This window comes from Synchiropus splendidus, chromosome 5, assembly GCF_027744825.2.
Source record: "Synchiropus splendidus isolate RoL2022-P1 chromosome 5, RoL_Sspl_1.0, whole genome shotgun sequence".
NCBI lineage: Eukaryota > Metazoa > Chordata > Actinopteri > Syngnathiformes > Callionymidae > Synchiropus > Synchiropus splendidus.
This window is the reverse complement of record NC_071338.1, coordinates 17,321,742-17,341,514: the sequence shown is the minus strand read 5'-3', so window position 1 is coordinate 17,341,514 and position 19,773 is coordinate 17,321,742. Positions and strand designations below refer to the sequence as shown.

Sequence of the window (19,773 nt, the reverse complement as noted above, 5' to 3'; positions counted from 1 at the left end):
CGAGGGGAGTCACACTCAGCACACATCAAGACGCCTTTGTCATTGATGAAAGAATGAATGTGTACTTTGTGAATGCTCTGAATTATTGGGCATCCAGTGATAGCAAGGTAAACTCTTGATTTTCAGAGTGAAGCTGGACAAGGACAAATACAACTTAACTATGGTGACTCGCTTGATCACAGGTGAAACTCATGTACAGTAACAGCAGTCTGCAACAATTCTTGTTTATGCTAGACAAATTACACAATACACGAAGAGTTGACATGAAAATGAAATTATTACATGAAATTACATTTATTATTTTATTTTTTTGTTAGGTAGTTGCTCCGCAAATACACCACAAAATATTACTCTTCCCTTCAGACTGTTCAAATTGTCAGGGTCATTAAAGAATTTATTTTTATTTTTCTTATTAGTAGTTTTTTTTTCATGGATCATATTGTGATCACCATACATTTACCTGTATACTTTTTTCATCAAAGCGCTTGACCGATGCGTTTTTCTTTGGCATTTGGCTTCACCCTAGAAAGGTCTACAACTGAGCTTCAGTAAAAATGTCTGGGTGGCTTGTTTTTGTGCTGTTGCACTCGGTTATGGAGTTCTTGTCATTGAGCTGGTACCATGAGCGCAATTATTTAGTGACCACAGATAACAAGACCATTAGCCTTGGCAGTTAACACATTGCTAAAGCCATTAATATTTAGGATTAAAAGTAGAATAAAACAAAAAAGAGTGTTGGAAAAGCATTTGTATTTCTGAGTATTTAGAACTATGTTGAGACTGGAGCTGTGTGAGTGGTGAGTGTGGGCTGGGGGTGTGTTTAGCTTTGAAGACTTTATTCATGGCATGATGTCATTTCCATTCTGGATGTTAAAACTGATGTGTCCGTCTCATGAAAGTCACCGGTTCACAACATTGAAGTGGACTTCATCCTAGGTTATTTAAGAAGCTCCACAGAGGAGAAAAAAAGCACTTCTTGTCTTGTGTCATTTGTATAGACAGACCAATAAAAGGCATCTGATGCGCCGCTCCTGAAAGAAATTAGTTTTTCAAGACAAATTCTGACCTTAACTCTAGGCCTGATGAATTATCATGATCAAGTTTTAGAAAATATTTCTAAAAATTTTAGAAATTTGGTCATGATCAAGTTTTAGAAAACATAGCCTTTGACTCAGATGTAGTGCTAAACAGTTTTCCAACGCTGTTCTAAATCTTGTTCTTTCACTGAGCTATGTGGTCTGAGCTGGTGGTGTGTATGCTGGCGACTCTACTCGCTGAGGTAAGTGCATGTTCAAATGTCGACTTGTAATCATCCTCTGTATAATAATACAAATAATAATGATTATTTATGTAGCACTCTTTATAACACTGTTCAAGTGTGAGCACCCATATTTATATATATGAGCACCCAACTTTTTATTTATTTTATTAGATGTCTTTATTATTGCTGTTCAGCTACATATTTCTCTTGTTTCTGTTTACCCACAAACAGGTTGTTGCAGCAAAGTCTAGTGGCCATTTTCTGGAAAGTCGAAATCACATTGAGACCATGGACACGAACAATACCAAACCCACCTTCTCTCGAAAAGTTTTCACTGGTACTGTCCCAGAGCTCTCAGCTCCAGGTAACTTAAGCTGTTTTCAGGATAGAGATTGAGCTCAAATCAGTAGAAATCTGGAACAAAAAGCTACAAATTATTTACCAGAGATCCATAAAAGCTCATTTATAATACAATGAAGAATCAATCTCATTTTTTTCTGAGACTTTCAGCTAAGTGCTTATCAGGTTAAGAGAGGACTGACCATTTGTGCCCTTGACAGACACCGCTGTGATGACAGTGTCAGCCACAAAGGCAGCGACCTTTAATGCTGCTGTGAGATACTCCATCACCAGTCAGGAAAGCTTCCCTGCAACTGATATGCACACGTCCATATTTGGCATCGGTGAGAAGACAGGAGTCATCCACACAACAGATGTGGTCCCACCTTCAGAGGTAGACTTCCCTTCACACTGATCTTCTCAGCATCTTCTCAGAGAGAATCCTGCTGAACATGTGGCACACTTTGACACTCTCTCCCCAGGTGGTGAAAGCGTTCAGATTGAGTCTTGAGGTTGCTGACGGCACTGGCTTAACAGATGAAGCTGTGGCCATCATAAACGTAACTGACATCAACAATCACGCACCGGAGTTCAGCCCAACATCGGTGAGGGTTTAACCAACAATTGATCATGATCATTTGCCATATAAGTAACTCATCTTATGAACTACAATAAATATTGACCTGAGTCTCTGTTGACCTCTCAGTACCGCCTGACTGCTGTGAAGAAGACGCTTGGTGACATCGGCCGAGTGAGCGTGGCCGACGGAGATGAGCCAGGAACAGGAAACTGGGAGGCCAAGTATTCCATCTCTGGTGACCCTCATGGGTATTTCAGCATCAGAACAGACGCTGAGACCAACCAGGGCGTCCTGAGTGTGGTGAAGGTACGGAGAACTCCACTGAGCTCTGTGCAATATATTATTAAAGATTTCTGTAAAATAAATAATTTAGCGCCGATTTTAAACATTTATGTGACCACTTAGTCTCTGTTGAATGAACAGACTCGGGTAACAAATGTTACCGTGAGCACTGTCATGACATCATGATCAGACTCCTTCATCAAATGAGTGCAAATGGGAATCAATGTCTCTACTTATTCTAGTTCTTCAATGATGAGACACTGAAGGAGCACCGCCTGACCCTCTGTGTGAAGAACATCAATCCTTTAATGGGTGAATCCTGGAGCACTCCGGAGAGCACAGCCACCGTCACCGTCGCTGTGGTCGACGGGAGCGCAGCACCGTACACTGAGGACCCGATACAAATGGCAGCTCCACAGAACGAACGTGCTGCCGCATCACTGAATAGCAACACTACGCCTGTTGCAGAGGAATTCAGTGCAGGGTAGGGACCAAAATCAGGGTTTAAAAATGAGCTAGTGCCTGCAAAGTTGAAAGCGACCCTCAGTCTCCATCCTGTCAATCCTTCAGATCTGAAATCACCTTGGACCCGAGGAACTGGCAGGACATTAGCAACACTACAGGAGAGAGTCCCCGCATTCCACATGCTAAAAACAAGGTCTGCACTGTTGAAATCACGGTCACTGGTGAGTTGACTTTTTTTCCCCCGTGTTAAGTGACATATTTAAAGTTTAGATTTGAATGGCCATTTATATTACTACTCCTCACAATCCAACTGACATATTTGTATTGTATTTTTCTTTTTGAAAAATGACGAAAAAAGAACTTGATGGTTTAAAATGTATTTTCTTTTCTGCCTGTGAACTTTCACCACTCATGTTTTATTTTTTGGGAACGTAGATTGCATTTCTTTACAGTTTCACTTTGCAAAGCTAAACCAATGCTCTTTGCAGCTCTCAATGGCAAAGATTCTACCTCAGCCACCGTGCAAATCTCAACAGCGGAGACCAATGTCTTTGCCCCTCAGCTCTGGCCTTCAGGCTTAATCTGCAAGACTGGAGAGCTATTCTTCTCAGGTCTGGCTCCGAGTTCAGAGGATGGAGACCTTCCTCCCCTCGCAGCACCCTACTCATTCGACAGCCCGTGGGTGCTGTCCAACGATAAATGGATTTTGACTCAAGTCAATGGTACATGACCTTTGATCTGCCATCAAAAGCCAGAGCTCATCTGATCACCCTCTGTTTATTTGAGTTCAGATACTCATGCAGTGCTGCAGCCTGGTGTGGGTATCGACTCAGGCGTGTATGAGGTCACTGTGATCGTCTCCGAGTCAGGCACCCATCTCTCCTCTGCTCGTGTCAACCTGACTCTGTGCACCTGCAACTCTTTTGGTGCATGCCAGTCAGCGGTCACCCTGGACTTTCACTTGGGAAGTGGACTCATCGCTTTCATTATCGTCGTCGTCATCATTGCGATCATTCCACGTGAGTTCACTCAGGATTACGTTATGGCAATGCTTAGCGGGCAATTGACTACATCCAGAACACACGTAAATCTTGGCGCCCATGTGAACGGCTACTTACAGCTGACAAATGAAACTAATGAATGCCCTTTTCATGTTGCAGTGGTGATTCTGGGTGTTGAGTTGCTGAACGTTTTGAAGCAGTGCCACAACAAAAGGAAATGCCGAGAGGCTGATGAGCCTGAAGGTCATGCTCATGAGAATGCCAATAACTGCGGGGAACAAGTCTGCCGTGAGGAAGACACGGTGAGAAATCCCATTGGCGTGTGATATTCACTCAACACCGATGTTGTCAGTCCATTGAATGACCGTTTTTTTTCAGTCATGCATATCAAACATTCATATGGGCCAGTAAGCTCCGCACACTAGTTGGTGCAGCAGCCTGTGATCACCCCCATTCTTTGGGCCACACACAGTTGTATCTACTAAGAGGCAACCTTTGAAGCAACCTGTGAATGTGTGATGTCTACTACTAAAATAGGGCCTCCATCCAATGGACTGAACATCCGCGGATGATTGAAGTGTTGCTAGCTCCTAGTGTTCTGCCCCTAGAATACAGTCAATCCGAACCTGCTGAGCAAACTCCATGATGCGACCAACAACTTTGATGGAGTGTGCAACAATCCCAGCGGTGAGCCACAGATCGTCCCAGGTGGCGCTCACTCCTTGCCTGCTCCCACCACCCCATGCAAAACTCTGGATGAAATCGAGGACTGCATACACAAAGTAAGAATTTCCCAGCAGCAAAATACAAATATACGCTATACATTTGGTATGGGTTGCATTTTTATATCTACTGTTTTTGTTTACTAGCACATACATTTGTTAATCTGTGCTTGCCCATTGTTTAAGTTTTATTCTATCTGCCACACATGGTATGATAGTCACAGCAGCACGTGTGCAATTTAAGATGAAGTTAAGCCTGCGATTCTCTTGTCAGCGTCTGGAAACTGCAGAAAATGACCTCGATGTGCCACCATATGACATCGCACTGATCTACAACTATGAAGAAGACGACTCTCTGCACGGGAGCCTCAGTTCCATTTTCTCATCTGTCTCCGATGCCGACCAGGACTACGACTACCTGAGCGACTGGAAACCACAGTCCACGGCGGTTGACAACCTCAGTGATAAGGCAAAGGGGGACAAGGCCAATGAATCTAACTGATGTGCTTCACAGAACATTTGTCTCATTTTAATTTTTATAGAATATTTGAGACTAGATATATGAATAATCTTTATGAAATCAAATGAGAAAGGTAACTCAAACCCAAATATTTTCAGGGGTAATTCAATGTTTGCAATGCTTAAAAAGAATGCCTACATTTCAGTCTGTCCTATATATCTGTATATGTTCAAAACATTTGATAATGTCTAATTTCAATAAAACCCTCTTGTTAGTTGTTAGCTAGCTAGTGTTTGTCATTTATAGCACGGTTCACTATGTAAGTCTTAGGCAGTTCTTTATAAATAAAACAAATTCATGATATGATATCCAAATGTATTTGAGAAGTGAGAGGGAGCAGAAAAGGTTGTGTTTAGAGGCAACTGTGAGCAGGATGTGTGAGGCATGGATGACTCCAAACACACACAAGTTGCTGGGGTAAGAGTTTGATGCTTGCAGGACCCACAGGAATGATCTCTGTTATGAATGGTGAAGCATAAGGGACAGCCATACAGATGATGTTTAGTTGAGTACACAAAAGTATGTGTTCCAGATGGGTGGCAGACCAGACCAGGACAGGGAGGGAGGGTCACATGATCCAGTGTGCACATTGCCACCCCAACAAGATCAGGGTTCTAGAATGCCAGGCATGTTTAGTTTATAAAGATTTCAAAGTTGGTTGGGGGTTTCTGTCAAAGCAGTTTTATTATGGGTTCCAATTCTATGTTTCCAAACTAGAGAGCCTAAGAATAGAGCCTAAGTGAGTTTCCAATCATGTTTTTTTTTTAATTGTGTCCCTTTAAATTGAAATAAGACTACGTCGTCAGTTAACCAGCGCTTAGTCCTGTTCAGAGTTGTGGGGAGGGCTGGAGTCTATCCCAGTGGTCATTGGGTGAGAGAGAGGCAGGAATACACCCTGCACAGGTTGCCAGTCCCATCATAACTTCAAATCAGGTGCAGGGCGTCAGACATGACACTTCTTCTGCACTACGTTAACTAACACTGACCAACTGGCACTCAACACATGCTTCACTGAGTCACACTTCTGTTAAGAATTAACCAATTTTTTATGCTTCATAATACGAACAAATGATTGTAGGAGTGGTGTTTCAAACCCCTCTGTAAGTTGCAGCCAATAAATTCATCCAGGTCTCTTTCTTTGACAACTCATAATTTAATATTACTTCTCCTAATTTAATATGGACTAAAGCATAGGATTTCATACATTTCAGCTCTCTCCAGAGACAAGTGCAGCACAGCTCAGATCAGTTCTGAATTCATGTCCTCTTCTCTTTGTTTGCGAGGGGCTGGTGGAGGTGAGTCATCAGCCATGTCTTGTCGGTCTCGCTCAGCCTCCAGCCAGCTCTGAGGGACGATCTTCTTTTTCGGGCCATGAGGAGGAGGACCCAGTAAAGCTTCAATGTCGTCATAGTTCACCACTTCTCTTTCTAACAGAGCGTTAGCCAACTGTAAACACACCAGACTTGGTCAACAGAAGCAAATACAAGTAGGAATAAACAAAACCACACACCAAAGAGAGCTTGTCCTTGTTGTCCTGCAGCAGTTTCTCTGTGTGCCGGTAAGCACGAGCTATGAGCATCTGTGCTTCCTGAAAGATTCAGATGCAAAAATTAACAAAACTATTTGATTGATATGAATACACTACAGTTATAAAATGAATGAAAGGTCAGACACCTGTTTTGCCTGTGGAGAGATGTTTCGGTTTCTACATTTTAAGTTCACTACCAATATTTTTAAATAAATGCTTGTTTTCTAAGAGCACGATGCTGCTGCTCAGACAAGTATTTGTTTCTATAAATCTGTTTGTTTTTATTTTTCTCCATGAATTATTAATTATTATTAGAGAAGGAATTATTATTTTAGAGAAGGATCAGCAGAAGCTGAGAAACTAATGAACAAAACAATACTGTAGTTTCAATATTGTTAAATGATTATCATGACTCAAGCCTTCCTGTGACAGAGAGAGGAGGTTATGTTGACTCAATGGTATCCAACATCACCATGAATGATCGAATTACAGATATGAAACATAGTTTGCAACCTACATGATCCATCTGCTGCTGCAGACCCTGGCTGTACGGCCGACGTCCAACAGCACCTTGTTCCTCGGACTCTGGGTAAGAGACCTGGCCAACGCTGTCACACATTCCATACTGCTTCACCATGGAGTACGCCACACGTGTCACCTTGCGCAGGTCATCCTGAGCCCCTGGAATACAGACAAAACACAAGGTCATCAAAACTTCATCATGGGTGATTAAATATTGCATGAAGATTTTATTCAGTAAAACTCCTGTTTCATTGCATCATGTAATGACACTAGGTGAATTCCAATTCCTTCCTTAGAACTTACCAACCCATGTCTCACAGGTTGTGTGATTTACTGAAGGCTGCTTTTGAGCAGTCTGAGGACGTATCTGCAGTTAAGGGGTGTCCCATTTCTGAGGAACACAATCTTCCCAAACGCTTCTTTTTGAGGAATGCAATTCACATTTCACACCGTGCAGTATTCTATTGGAAACCCTTTGTGCTTGAAAGATGCCGGCATGTACCTGTTGTGACCTTATTGAAGGTTATGGCCTCGGCAGCTCTTCCACCCAGGGCCATGCACATCCGCTCAAACAGCTGGTCTTTAGTAAACAGATACTGGTCACGAGGCAAAATTTGAGCAAATCCCAAAGCTGCGTTTGTCCGAGGGGCAATGGACACCTGACAGGTCAAAAAGACAGATGGAGCACTTGCAACACAAGACACAACTGATGACCAGAATACTTCACTATGGCATATTGTTTCTGTTGTACAAAGACAGGTTCTTTTAGGGCATCAGGGAGTCTATATTGCACACCAGTATTAGATTAGCCTACACTACACTACACAGACGAGGGGCCTGCCTCTCAGTCCCTCAAACTAAAGTAGCTGAATTGTGCAGCACTTCCTTCATGCTGCGATGTCTAGCACACTGTTCTTCCTGAGTCAGACAAACAGTGGCCATATATGACATACAATTACAGATATTTAATTTTCAATTGCATTGAGTGCAAACATACTACTGTGCATTTTACGTTGACTACTTTTTGTGAGAATTGACTCATGGGAAACATCCTCTAGGCATGATGTGTCAGAATACACACAACAATCAGAATATCGTGGAAACTTCACTGTGTAAGCAGAGACTCTTGTACCTTCATAACAGCCTCTGTGTGCTCCAGCAGCCAACCCACTAGCGCATGTCCAGACTCATGGAAGGCAACCACCCTCTGTTCCTCTTTAGAGAGAATCTTGCTCTTTTTTGCACTTCCTTTGAACATAAAAACACACCTAGGTTGAGTATGGACAGATATATATATTTATTTTTCCTTTCAAATAGTACTTAGTGGCTCTACCTGCTATCACTCTCTCCACGGCGTACTCAAAGTTAAAGGTGTGTATGGACTTATGTCCTTCTCTAGCAGCATGCAGAGCTGCTTCATTACAAATGTTTGCAATGTCAGCACCTAGAGAGACATTTTGACATGTTGTGAATTCCACATCTCCACATTAGTACACTTGACAAGCACTCCATTGATCTCGCATAAAAACTGTTCTGAACATATGAAAAAAGATGTACCACTGAAGCCTGGAGTGAGTTCAGCCAGGCGCAGCGAGTAGAAGTTCGCTGGCTGTGTGAGCTTCAAGACTTTCAAATGTTGCTCAAATATTTCCATCCTCTCCTGATAAATGACAAAACAAGTTTCAGCATCAATGATCAGCCCAGAAGAAAGAAGATGATGTAAACTCTACCTGCAGCGTTGGTAGATCGATATAGATGTGTCTGTCCAGTCTGCCTGGTCTCATCAAAGCATTGTCTAATATGTCTGCTCTGTTGGTGGAGGCGAGAACAATCACATGGTCTGTTGTCCCCATTCCTACAAATGAAAATGTTTTTATCATCTGAGTGAGAGAAAGACAGATGTTCCAAATCTACCATCCATCTCCACCAGGAGCTGGTTCAGTGTCTGCTCCTCCTCAGTGTTGGATAAGCCCGACATGTTGGTCGAGCGTTTCTTCCCCACAGCATCGATTTCATCGATGTAAACAATGCAGGGAGCTCGAGCACGAGCCTCTTTGAAAAGACTTCTCACGCGAGCAGCGCCGAGGCCTGTAAAAGCAAATAAATAATAAGAATAAAAAGCAATCAGCATCACAAAATCAAGAACATGCATCTTGTGGAAACATATTTTACCACGCACAAACATTTGCAACAGTTGCATAAACAAATCGGCAACAGAGATTGGCATGATGGTCTCAATGGTGCAGTTTAAAAGTAATTTAGACCAGGAAAGTTTAGATGAGTATTCATCATATCCAAGTAAGACCTTCTTTGTCTTTCAGCATTTCCATCTGCACTTATCTTGCTCCTCCTCTGTAGTCACACTGATCCTCTACATGTCAGCCTTCAATACATCCATGAATCTACACGTGCGTCTCCCTCTTCTTCTGTAGCCCGATATTAAATTTCAAACATTCTTTGTCCAACATGTTCCTGCTACTCGTCCAGACCATCTAAGCCTGGTCTGGCGATACTTACAAAATATGTTGTCCTGGTTTGGATTCTTAACTGGGCACAGAAATGACAGTTGCAGGTAAACTATATCAATCAGAGAAGTTTGGATTTGTGGAAAAGCTGGTTTTGTGAGGATCGACGTGTCTTTGTTCTACACTCTCTCACCTACCCATCTGTGGGCGCATGCTACCCACAGAATGAGGAGCCCCGCACTGTCACAACATAGTAAAACAACCTTGCAAAACTTGCCTATTCTTACCATGGACATAGTAAAATATCAAGAGACAAACTGTGACGACCTCTCATCTGCAGATATGGCTTGCTATTGGAACCGATTAAGCCAACATACCCCCAATAACTTCCACAAACTCGGAACCAGCCATTGCAAGGAAAGGCACTTGTGCTTCAGTGGCAACAGCTTTGGCAAGCAGAGTCTTGCCACAGCCAGGTGGTCCGAGCAACAACGAGCCTTTTGGAACCTTGGCCCCCAACTGGATGTATCGTTCTGGGTTCTACAAAACAAAAGTGATGCCTAACGTTAAGCATCTAAGAGTTCTGTAAGAAAAAAGATTTTATATAAATAAAAGCTTTTACATTTTTAAATATCCTTTTTTTTATGAAATACCACCTCATTATAACATGGCAGTCTCACCTTGAGGTAGTCGACAAACTCTTTCACTTCTACTTTTGCTTCGTGCATCCCTGCCACATCTTTAAAACTCACTCCCTTTCCAGACTTTCCATCCACAATGGTGAACTTTGCCATTCTAAGTTGATTCTGTCAAATGAGAAACGCATTCACAATCAACACGTCAGTGAAAATAACACATTATTTAGTGAAAATAAATATTTGGTTACTTACAAATGCGCTGAAGCCACCTTCACGAACTCCCACACCTGCGCCACGAAGGAAGAACCATAGAAGGCCAAAACCAATGGCAGTAACGCCAATAGCAAAAACAGCACTGGAAAAAAGAAAAGACACAAAGGTACAGTCTTGAAATCAAAGTTGCTGACTGTGTTTCATAGTTGCACCATATTAAGACTGCAAAGCTCTTACTTTCCAAAGAATCCAGTCCGCTTGTATAAAACTGGTATTCTGTCTTTTGTATCAATATTCAGCTCTTCCTCCGCAGCTCTCAGTTTCTCCTCAAATTTGTCAATGTTGGCCACTTGCATTTTGTACACCAGGGCATTCTTCTATGATAACAAAAAGATTTAGACACCAGATTAGCACATAGGTCAACAGGTTTGATGCAAAAAAAGATGTATTAGGCAACATTTTAGTGACATACAGGCCGACCAAAAATGACAGCTCCAGGGTGAAGGTAGATTTCAACAATATCATTCTCCGGAACCACCTGTACACGTGACACTTCTCCCTTGGCCAACATCTCATTGATGAAGTCATTCCATGAGATGTTTCTACTATTGGTGTTCAAGGAGTTGAACACAAAGCTGAGAAAAATGATGACAAGTATGTTCCGCAGCCGTGCTCTGTTCGTCTGTTCTGCTCGCTTTTTCTCCTCTGATTAAGAAACAAGGGAAGGAGGCAATCTGGTCAGAGCAGATGTTACACTTCAATTTGCATCATTAAGGCAAAAAATATTTACCTTCATCTTCTTCTGGTGTTTTCCCTTTTGGCCCACTGCTTTCATTTTTCTCTTGTTTAGACTGTGATGTACTGAAGAAATGTGTGGAACCTTAAATGAAAGTATTCTAGTTGATATGTTCAAAGACACATTTGTCATAAACCAGAGATGTTGTTTGCTTACCTAAGAGATTCCTTAAACCAACATGCTTTCTGAGAAGGTTGGATCGGACTATCACCTTGGTGAGATCAACCAAACCAGGATTCAGTCGTGTGCGCAGCAGACACTTGAATTAAAACGAGAATGTCATTTATTTAAATGAGCGTAACCCTATGCGTGAGGAATTAAGACTTCAGGCTACGTCGAGGAAATATGTTTTTATAGTACAGTATTATTGTAGTCCATTTTTTCAACTGCAAAATTGGTGTAACGTAAATTTGCATCTAAAGTTACGCGCATTTCCTAGTAGTCGAAGTAAGATCCGATTATATCAAGGAACAATCCCGTCTTACCTGAATGAGCTTCTGTTCCGGCGAATTTGAAATCGTCCGTAAGTCAGAGCAGTTGAAGTACAAACACTTTACAGGTCCTTTAGGTTTTGCCTCACTAGCTAACACTTTCGAGCTGTGCCTCCTCAAAGTCCTCAATAACTCTCTGCTGTAGTTCTTACAAACACCAGCGCGTTGAAGCAACAATAAAGCTGCCATGTTAAAGGCTAGGATCGCTGATTTGATAACATGACAGGCGAACAATTATCAAAATGAATGATGTAAGGTGTACATGGGTTTGTTTACTATAACCTAGCTAGCTAGCGCTGTTATTCAACCTCTCCGCGGATCAGTGATGACATCTTCCGGTACACGAAAAAAACAAGTTGTTTTTTATAATATTAGACTATCCCATGTATTCTAATATTATATTGCGATTATGCATATGTTTGATTTATTTCTGTTTCGTTTTAAATTTAAAAATGTAAATGCGCATTCTAGCGCAAGAGTGTCTGTTTTAAGTTTTTTTCCCCTTTGTGGTCCTGCATGCTGCGCACATTAACGCAACGTCCAAGAAGCGCTTATACGCAGGGCGTAGACGTGCAACAAAAATAAAGTACAAAGTTGGATAGTATCACGATGCAACAGCCTCGCGTCAGACATTTCTAATTTGGTCCATTTTATCACAAAATGTTACATTCATTGATCATTTAAAGATTTCATCTCTCTTAAGACGAGTTGCATGGTATATATATATTTGTTTGTTTTAATGATGCTCTTTGTATTTCATTGCCAGAATGTGTGTAGTTAATCATGATTAACATGATTAAAACAAGCAACTAGAGTAGTTCCTGAAACAAACATTGCGTCTTACATATAACAACCACCAGAGAGTGCTGTCGATCATCTTTATCGGGTGACGGTTCAAGTCGATTTGTTTATTTTAATTCACATTTTGTACGATAAGATGGGATTTTCAAAGCGACAGCTTCACAATACTTGCAATAATTCCCCATCATTATCCATTATCGCATTTTTTTTTTTTTTGTTTTACATAAGACTTTACTACAAAATGCACATGTTGCAAATATAAGGTGTGTGTTTTGAGCACCGTCACACTAAACAATTAATGGACTACCTATGCCCTATTTTGCATCCCTACTCAAACAACCACCGTCTGTGGAGTATATTTTGGAACGTACAGGCTGCGTAGATAGACACGTTTAACGACCAATAGCATTCGATGACATTTTCTTTAAGCCAATTGGCGCCTGTGTATCATCACACTGTTTTCTAGCGTTTTGACTGAGTATGCGTTTGTTTATGGGACAACACTGCCCGGATATGTCTTCAATACCACCGCCCAAATGTGTAATGTTGTGCTGTGTTGTGTTCCATTTGGTAAGACATTCTCAACATTAAAATCTAAATCCTGTTGACTTACTAGTATTTTGGTCAATACAAGCATTGGTGTGAAAAACTCTACGAGTATGGTTACATTTTCTCACGCTGAACGAGCGTAACGAACATCAAGAAACATTCCCTGTGGTGTGAAAAACGAGCGCACACGGATGCTTGCACTCGTTTACCGTGATTGGTCTCCAGGACGTCTTATGAATATAAAGGCTTGGGCTTGAAACTGGGAAACATAGTCTGCCATGATGGCGCCTTTCAGTGCCGACTTTCACGTATGAACAAAATATCTTTGATCCAAAATGGCGGCGGTTTCCGGCTACATCGAAAGACTGCCCGCCTATGTGAAAGGAACCAATCGCCAGCCCTCTCTCATCGATGTAGCGTTTCCGTTTCGAGCGTTCACACTGAAGTCAAAGGCCGCTCGAATGGCTTAGCGAAGAGGACTTAACTGCTGCAAAGTATCGTGCTTTTATGGTTTACCTTTGCCCGTGGAAGCCTTTCGTCGTTCAAAATGGACTATTAACCCTTCCTGCTGGGTGATATATATAAAAAAGCCGCGCTAAAACCGATTTCCAGAGGAGTAGGCGAGTCGTTTTTTTCACTTGTGAATATTGGTGGTTTGAACAAGCTAGCCTTGATCCTACTGAGCTGCAATGGTGTTGGCAAACGAACGCGGATATGTCGAAGACTAACCTCGACAAATGGGAACATCCAGCATAGGTCTGTAAGCACAGAATCAACAGTTTACGATAAACACCAGCCTTTTTTCCTGTGGACATTTAAGCAAAGGTAAGAATAATCTCTCTGTATTACCTTTGGCGGTAACAACAACAAACCGCCTGCTCTTGTGGTTCACTCGTGTGCTGCGACAAAGCTGTTGCTACTTGGCGTTGAATTAAATGCTTTTCGCAGTGCATTGAATCTTTAACATTAAGCGTTAATATTTGTTGTGATTATATCGATATCTACACGTACTTGCGTTCAGTTGTACAGGATGGAAACACATGCACACTCGGACGTGACACATTGATTTTCCTCAGAATTGTTTTTCAATGTGAAATTGTCCATTTAAAATTGAAAGGCCCCAAGTTCCATATTCCAATTCATGTGTCTTTTCCGTTGTCAATGTGACAATATTTGCTTCTCTATTGGTGCTCTTCCTGTCATAGGAGAAATCGTTGGATATATCTATGTGCCCAGAATCGTTGCTGTAAGCGTGCTCGTCGATTCCTCCTTGTAAACACAAGGTATGATTATATTAAGATCAGTAGTCTTGGCTTTCTGTCCCTGATTTTAAGTTCCCTGGTTTGTCCTGTGTGGATTTTCTGAAAGAGTCGGTAGTTTTGTAACATGCCTCCCGTTTAAACAGGGAGAAGCTGTAGAGCTAAGACATGGGCTCTTCACTTTGGTGCAGTATCAATGCTGTGGAACACTGCAGTGCTGCTGTTGGTCGTGGTTTTCACCAAGATAAGTGGTTAAGTGGTTTCAGTCTAGCAAGCAGAACAGACATTTGATTCTCGTACCCTTTTGTTTAGTGTATACACTGAAGTTCAAGCTCTGGTATCGTTACAAATTACTTTTGATTTCATAAATGCTCTGTGGAGTAAGTTGCGTCAAAGTAAAAATGTGATTTCATATCTGTGGCATGGTGGTCACATTGCCTTGCATTGTTTACTGTGTGTAACTGAGTGCTGTGTGACCTATCTCTGGAACCACTGCCTTGCTGTGAATTAGATAAATATTCAATGTGAAACTGAAAGTTTACAAACTGAAGGATATTCTGAAATGCTAATGGGTGGGCTGAAACTTTTGTCACTATTGATGATGCGTGACCTTCTACATTCATGTAACCCCAAACATTGTGATATACAACTTGTTGCTGCCTTGGGATCATACCTAATATTCAGTTACCCTTTTTAGGTCCAAGGCTGAATCTCATCTTGTTATGTTTATTGAAATGGCAATGTGACTGTGCAGTGACCACATTGGATAAACAATACTAATCTGGTAGTAGCACCTATACGTTTATGGTGTCTGCCCAACGTGAGATACCTCACCAAGATGATTTCTGTAATCTCCTACATCATGTTTCTTTCAGGTTCTATGAAAAGGTTATTAGGTAAAAGTAGAGTACTACAGTACATTTTTTTACAAGTTGCACAATATATTTCAAATTAAATACTGGGGAAGTTAAAAAAAACAAAACTGCCTGCCTGCCCGCCTTCCCTGTCCTCCCTTTTTGTTGGTTGTTTGGTCAAAGGTGGAAAGCTCTATTAAATATTATAGTGAATTCCCAAGGAATGTGGCATTACTACAGCCCATTCATGTTAGTCTTGCCACTTTTCTCCACACCGTAACATGCTACATTTGGATGTAAGAGGTGAGACTGTACAGTGCAACACATAACATGAGTAAAAACATTTATTTACTATCAAAACCTGGGTCAGTTTGAACCTAAAATCTCTAATAGAAAGGTTTCCCTTAAGAAAGTGTTGGCCTAATCAATAAGTGAAGAGAGGTAGAAGGAGTAACAGTTGAGTGCCGCACAGATTAAGCTAGCAAAGTAAATCCTATACCTTTGTTGCCTAAAATAGCTTAGGCAGGACAAAACATGCCAGCTACTTAAATGCCAGCCAAAACCTAACCGCTGAATTGAAGTTGCTCTGCTGTGTGCTTCCTAAAATCTGTGCACTGGTCAAAAATGCACGGATGGTCTTGGTTAACATTTTCAGGCCCTTTAAAAGGGTCTGCCAAAGTTAACAATGTTATTATTGGCCTCCTCTGTGGCATTGTCTTGTTTGTCAGCATACCTTTGATTGTAGAGTGGTCGCTGTGTGACTGGTTCAAACCTCGCTTTAGATGTGTTTGTGTCATTATAAAGCAAGACATAGACCAGGTTGCTCCAGATAGTGCAGATGATGCCCTGCATTTCAACATACTGCTATTAGTATGTGATCGGATGTGTGAGTGGGTGACTTTGTATAAAGAGCTTTGGATGCAGCATGAGTACAGAAGGTGCTAAGTAAGAGCAGTTTACCATGTTGTCATTTGTTACACCTATTCATTGAACTTTTGAAACATTATGTAGTTTTCAAATCAAAATGTTAAGTACATGGCTTGGAATCACATACTAAGCACTAAGCATATGAAGTTCTATTTTATATCTCTCCTGCTGCCTAGGTGAGTGGTGCAAACCCAAAATGGACACCATGGCCATCTTTTTGTCATGTTATTTGTTGCCATTGCCTTTGGATATGTATGCCTTTTGCTGTCTGTAGCCTAAATCACCAACACAGACTGTGGAGATGTTGCAGACCTATTGACACATACTTAATTTTTCCAAATCATAGTTTATTATTTTGATTGCGGCACCAAACCCCCAGGCTTTGCTTGTTTTATGCTGTTCATCGTTTACTCCTGTGTTGTTTTTGCTCAAGTCATGGAAGAGATTTGATGCTTTTCACATGGTTATATATTTCTTTGGTGCATTTTGCATGTATTTGGTCACTTCACACACATCAATTCCAAATCAACCCCGTGCCTGTGACAATGACCTACAAATTGCCTATGAAACTTAGTTTCATATGCATGAATCCAAGCGCCTGAACATCCAGAAGAATATCCTCACACCTTAGCTTTTCACTTGAGTTGTCCTGGAACATAATGGTGACACCTGATTTTCCATCAGATGTTTTATTCATTTTTTTAATAATTATAAAATTATTTTATTGTATTTTCTTTGGTGCTAAGGCAATGCATTTAGGGTTTCCACGTTGCATTAGTAGCATATGGGCCTCCTATACTGCAATCTTACCAGCGTAGGGGGAGTTTTCCACTGTTTTTTAAATGTGAAGTGTGTGTGACTGGTAGTGTCTGCGTTCCCTTACTGTCAGTCTGGAGCACGATACGCTATACTGCTCTCCTAATCATTCTGGGGAGCATCCTGGAATGTATAATTATAACAGACTTGGAACCAATATCTTCCATGAGTTGTAATTTACAGCGGCACTGTACCCAAACCAAGCGCTGTTTGTTGAGTCTGGGTACTTCCGTTGAAATTTCAAAATGAACTGCTGTTGGGGGACTCTGAAACATAAATAAACGGTGTGTCAAGGCACACTTGCACCAAGCCCTCGCGCCGCATTCAGTGCCCATGAAAGTCGTGGCCCTCACACTTGGATCATCATAACATCTAAGGTCAATACGATTGGTTTGTCAGATCAGCATTTCATGTTGTCATAACCTAAACGAAACTTGTGTCATGTATCCTGTGTATTATTCATCTTAGATCGCTGTGAATCCGTTTAATTCAGTGGAGTGGAGAGTCAACTTAAGAAGCTCCTGTCTTCAGTGTTGCTCACAATCACAGACCGCTGCACACAATCTATTAGCAAGTCCACTGTGCGTGGATACAAAATAAACGTATTGCGGCTCCGTGGTAAATCAGAGGGAATGTAAATTAAACATTTTCTCTGTGGGGATGAATCCGCTGACTTTTGCTGCATTCCATCACAGATGATGTCTTGGTTGTTGTGATAGGGTCCTCCTGGCGCTTTAGCAGGGTAGGGGCCCCAATGTGATGGTATTGACCCCCCAAACAAGCAAGCAAGCTGACATTTCCCCAGGGTAGAGTACGTTTTCTGCTACATTTGCTGATATTTATAAGAAAGATGTTTCTGTTTGACAATGAAAAAAAAGATTAAGTGATGAAATGGCTGATGTAAGTGGAAATCAGTGACTGAAAAAGGAAGGCGCCAGAAGAGGTTTTTAGATTCATTTCTTGAAGTTTTTTAACTGATGTATCATTCTTGTCAATCTGAATCAAACCCCTAATAGCCCTATATGGAAGGTCTTTCTTCTAAATGCTATTACTGTGTGTTTCAGGAGGGAATGAAAGCCTTTAGCTTTATCTCCAGCACCCACTCACTGCTCTGGCAACTCTCCCCTCCCCCACTCAAGCTGTGAGTGTGGTCCTTTTAGGTAAACAAGCATGGCTACTCTTGTTTCTTGCCCCTCTTCTTTCTGTCTTTTTATATCCCTGTTATTCTCTCACACCACTTTGTCCAACCTGTACAAGCTCAGTGAATCCTAAATAACTGCTCATCTCCCAGCACAATCTCGACAGGTAATCAGAAACCCTATGAATGACATCCTAGTACTTCACCCACGTTACTTGCCTTGAAGCATAATGGAACAAAATGGTGGGACACAATCCGGCTGTTTTCTGTCAAGCATTGCCAGTCCATATTTAGGTGCCCTGGAAGTGGATTTGGTTGGATGTGGAATGAACTTGTTGTTGAGTTATGCATTCCTAGGTTCTGCACCATTCTCAAAACTATTTCCCTTCCAAATTGTCTTGCTCATCAAATTCTGACATGACATGTTTCCAGAAACAGAGAGTTGGACAAATGTTACTGTGCTATAACATTATTAGAGCCAAGGTGCATGTGAGCACTGCATCCATTTTGAGAATGGGCAGAATGGACAATCTGAAAAATGTATGTGCAAAATTTTGTCTGTTGGGTGAGCCGATTGCTCCCGACTTGTACTGTCAAACAGAATGTAGCCAATCGTGAAATGAGAAATAGTTCTGACGTTGAATAGATTGCCATAAAAACGCAAGCTTTTAATCATGAGAAGTAAATCACACTCCTGTCTACTGCTGTCCTCACCTGTTCCTTCAGATGTCTGGTATTTTTCTGTTAAAAACACATCTTAAACCTGCACTCTTCCTGTTCTTCACAACTCTAGTGCACTGATTTCTTAATTCCCTAATGCTTCATACGTGTAGCCTGGCTGTGCAATTAAAACATAGACGCGTCTCTGTTGTAAAGGCATACTGAATTTATCATCTGTTCCTTAAATCTTATGCAATTCCATTTTTTTATGCGCACACATACACACACACACACACACACACACACTCTCAATTTTTAGGCCATACAACACAGCCATACTTCTAAGTGTAATTGTTCTGTTTCACTCTGGCAAGGTACAACAATGCAGTTCCAAATAAATATCACTCTCTCATTTTAATTTGATAATTATGTTAACGATGTATGGAAAACATTTTTATTTCTTGTAGATAAAGCCATCGAATATGTCTAATGGTGTTCGGACACATAGGTGGACATGGGCGGGCCAGGGAAGCCTGTCCTTGCTGAATTTCAATGGTCATTGCGCCTCAACAGAGCAGGCCTTTTGATCGGCCAGCTGCAGCCATTCATCCAGCCATTTACATTAAAATGCAACGACAGGAAGGGGGTGGGGAGATGTCAGTAGGGACATGGGCCCTACGTTTGTGGTGACTGAATGTGATTTAAAAGTAAATGCATACCTGAAGAGGTCTGCCAGCGGAGGACTACATACTGCTCACAATCACTCTCAGCAATACTCTCTGTCTAATGTGGTGAATGCTCTTATTATCCCTTGAAACCTATAACTGCTTTGCTCATCGAGCTTGTCTGTTTAGGGTTCCCTTTAACTGATTGATCTCTACGAGGCTTTGCCATTGTTGAAATCTTCCGCAAGATGACCAGTGTGAGACCTGGATGGGGCTTGACT

At 41.5% G+C, this 19,773-nt stretch overlaps 3 protein-coding genes across 8 annotated transcripts in view; 2 read left to right on the top strand and 1 right to left on the bottom strand.

Annotated features, from left to right (window-relative positions):
- Window positions 1-916: 916 nt before the first annotated feature.
- Window positions 917-5,441, top strand: LOC128759186 (cadherin-15-like). Its single transcript, XM_053865958.1, has 12 exons — window positions 917-1,279; window positions 1,493-1,625; window positions 1,822-1,994; window positions 2,083-2,205; window positions 2,307-2,486; window positions 2,705-2,946; window positions 3,033-3,148; window positions 3,416-3,649; window positions 3,719-3,946; window positions 4,088-4,230; window positions 4,537-4,710; window positions 4,925-5,441. The coding sequence occupies exons 1-12, from the start codon at window positions 1,232-1,234 to the stop codon at window positions 5,150-5,152; spliced, it is 2,022 nt and encodes a 673-aa protein (XP_053721933.1). The 5' UTR covers window positions 917-1,231; the 3' UTR covers window positions 5,153-5,441.
- Window positions 5,442-6,299: 858 nt separating this feature from the next.
- spg7 (SPG7 matrix AAA peptidase subunit, paraplegin) lies at window positions 6,300-12,132 on the bottom strand. Its single transcript, XM_053865209.1, has 17 exons — window positions 11,818-12,132; window positions 11,489-11,591; window positions 11,327-11,416; window positions 11,009-11,241; window positions 10,774-10,913; window positions 10,576-10,678; window positions 10,366-10,491; window positions 10,063-10,225; window positions 9,135-9,308; window positions 8,951-9,075; window positions 8,778-8,880; window positions 8,554-8,664; window positions 8,353-8,468; window positions 7,723-7,879; window positions 7,216-7,379; window positions 6,681-6,758; window positions 6,300-6,616 (listed from the first exon to the last, which is right to left on the bottom strand). Exons 1-17 carry the CDS (start codon window positions 12,010-12,012, stop codon window positions 6,410-6,412), a joined length of 2,388 nt encoding a protein of 795 aa, XP_053721184.1. The 5' UTR covers window positions 12,013-12,132; the 3' UTR covers window positions 6,300-6,409.
- A 1,457-nt stretch (window positions 12,133-13,589) lies between these two features.
- ankrd11 (ankyrin repeat domain 11) overlaps window positions 13,590-19,773 on the top strand; it is an 80,476-nt gene continuing 74,292 nt past the window's right edge. For 3 of the 6 annotated variants that reach the window (XM_053865828.1, XM_053865827.1, XM_053865823.1), the window contains exon 1: window positions 13,591-13,998. The gene's annotated coding sequence lies outside the window, so the exon portion shown is untranslated. Of the gene's footprint in view, window positions 13,999-18,093; window positions 18,190-19,773 lie in introns of all 6 variants that reach the window. The other 3 variants (XM_053865826.1, XM_053865824.1, XM_053865825.1) reach the window with 2 other exon arrangements.

What these genes read in the sequence shown, in the direction of transcription:
- LOC128759186 (XM_053865958.1), top strand. Translation starts at nt 1,232, where the DNA reads ATGTGGTCTGAGCTGGTGGTGTGTATGCTGGCGACTCTACTCGCTGAG. An exon ending in GCAGAGGAATTCAGTGCAGG is followed by an intron (nt 2,947 to 3,032) that starts GTAGGGACCAAA and finishes TCAATCCTTCAG; the next exon opens with ATCTGAAATCACCTTGGACC. An exon ending in TGTTGAAATCACGGTCACTG is followed by an intron (nt 3,149 to 3,415) that starts GTGAGTTGACTT and finishes TGCTCTTTGCAG; the next exon opens with CTCTCAATGGCAAAGATTCT.
- spg7 (XM_053865209.1), bottom strand. Translation starts at nt 12,012, where the DNA reads ATGGCAGCTTTATTGTTGCTTCAACGCGCTGGTGTTTGTAAGAACTAC. An exon ending in CGTGGAGAGAGTGATAGCAG is followed by an intron (nt 8,469 to 8,553) that starts GTAGAGCCACTA and finishes TTATGTTCAAAG; the next exon opens with GAAGTGCAAAAAAGAGCAAG. An exon ending in ACACAGAGGCTGTTATGAAG is followed by an intron (nt 7,880 to 8,352) that starts GTACAAGAGTCT and finishes TTGACCTGTCAG; the next exon opens with GTGTCCATTGCCCCTCGGAC.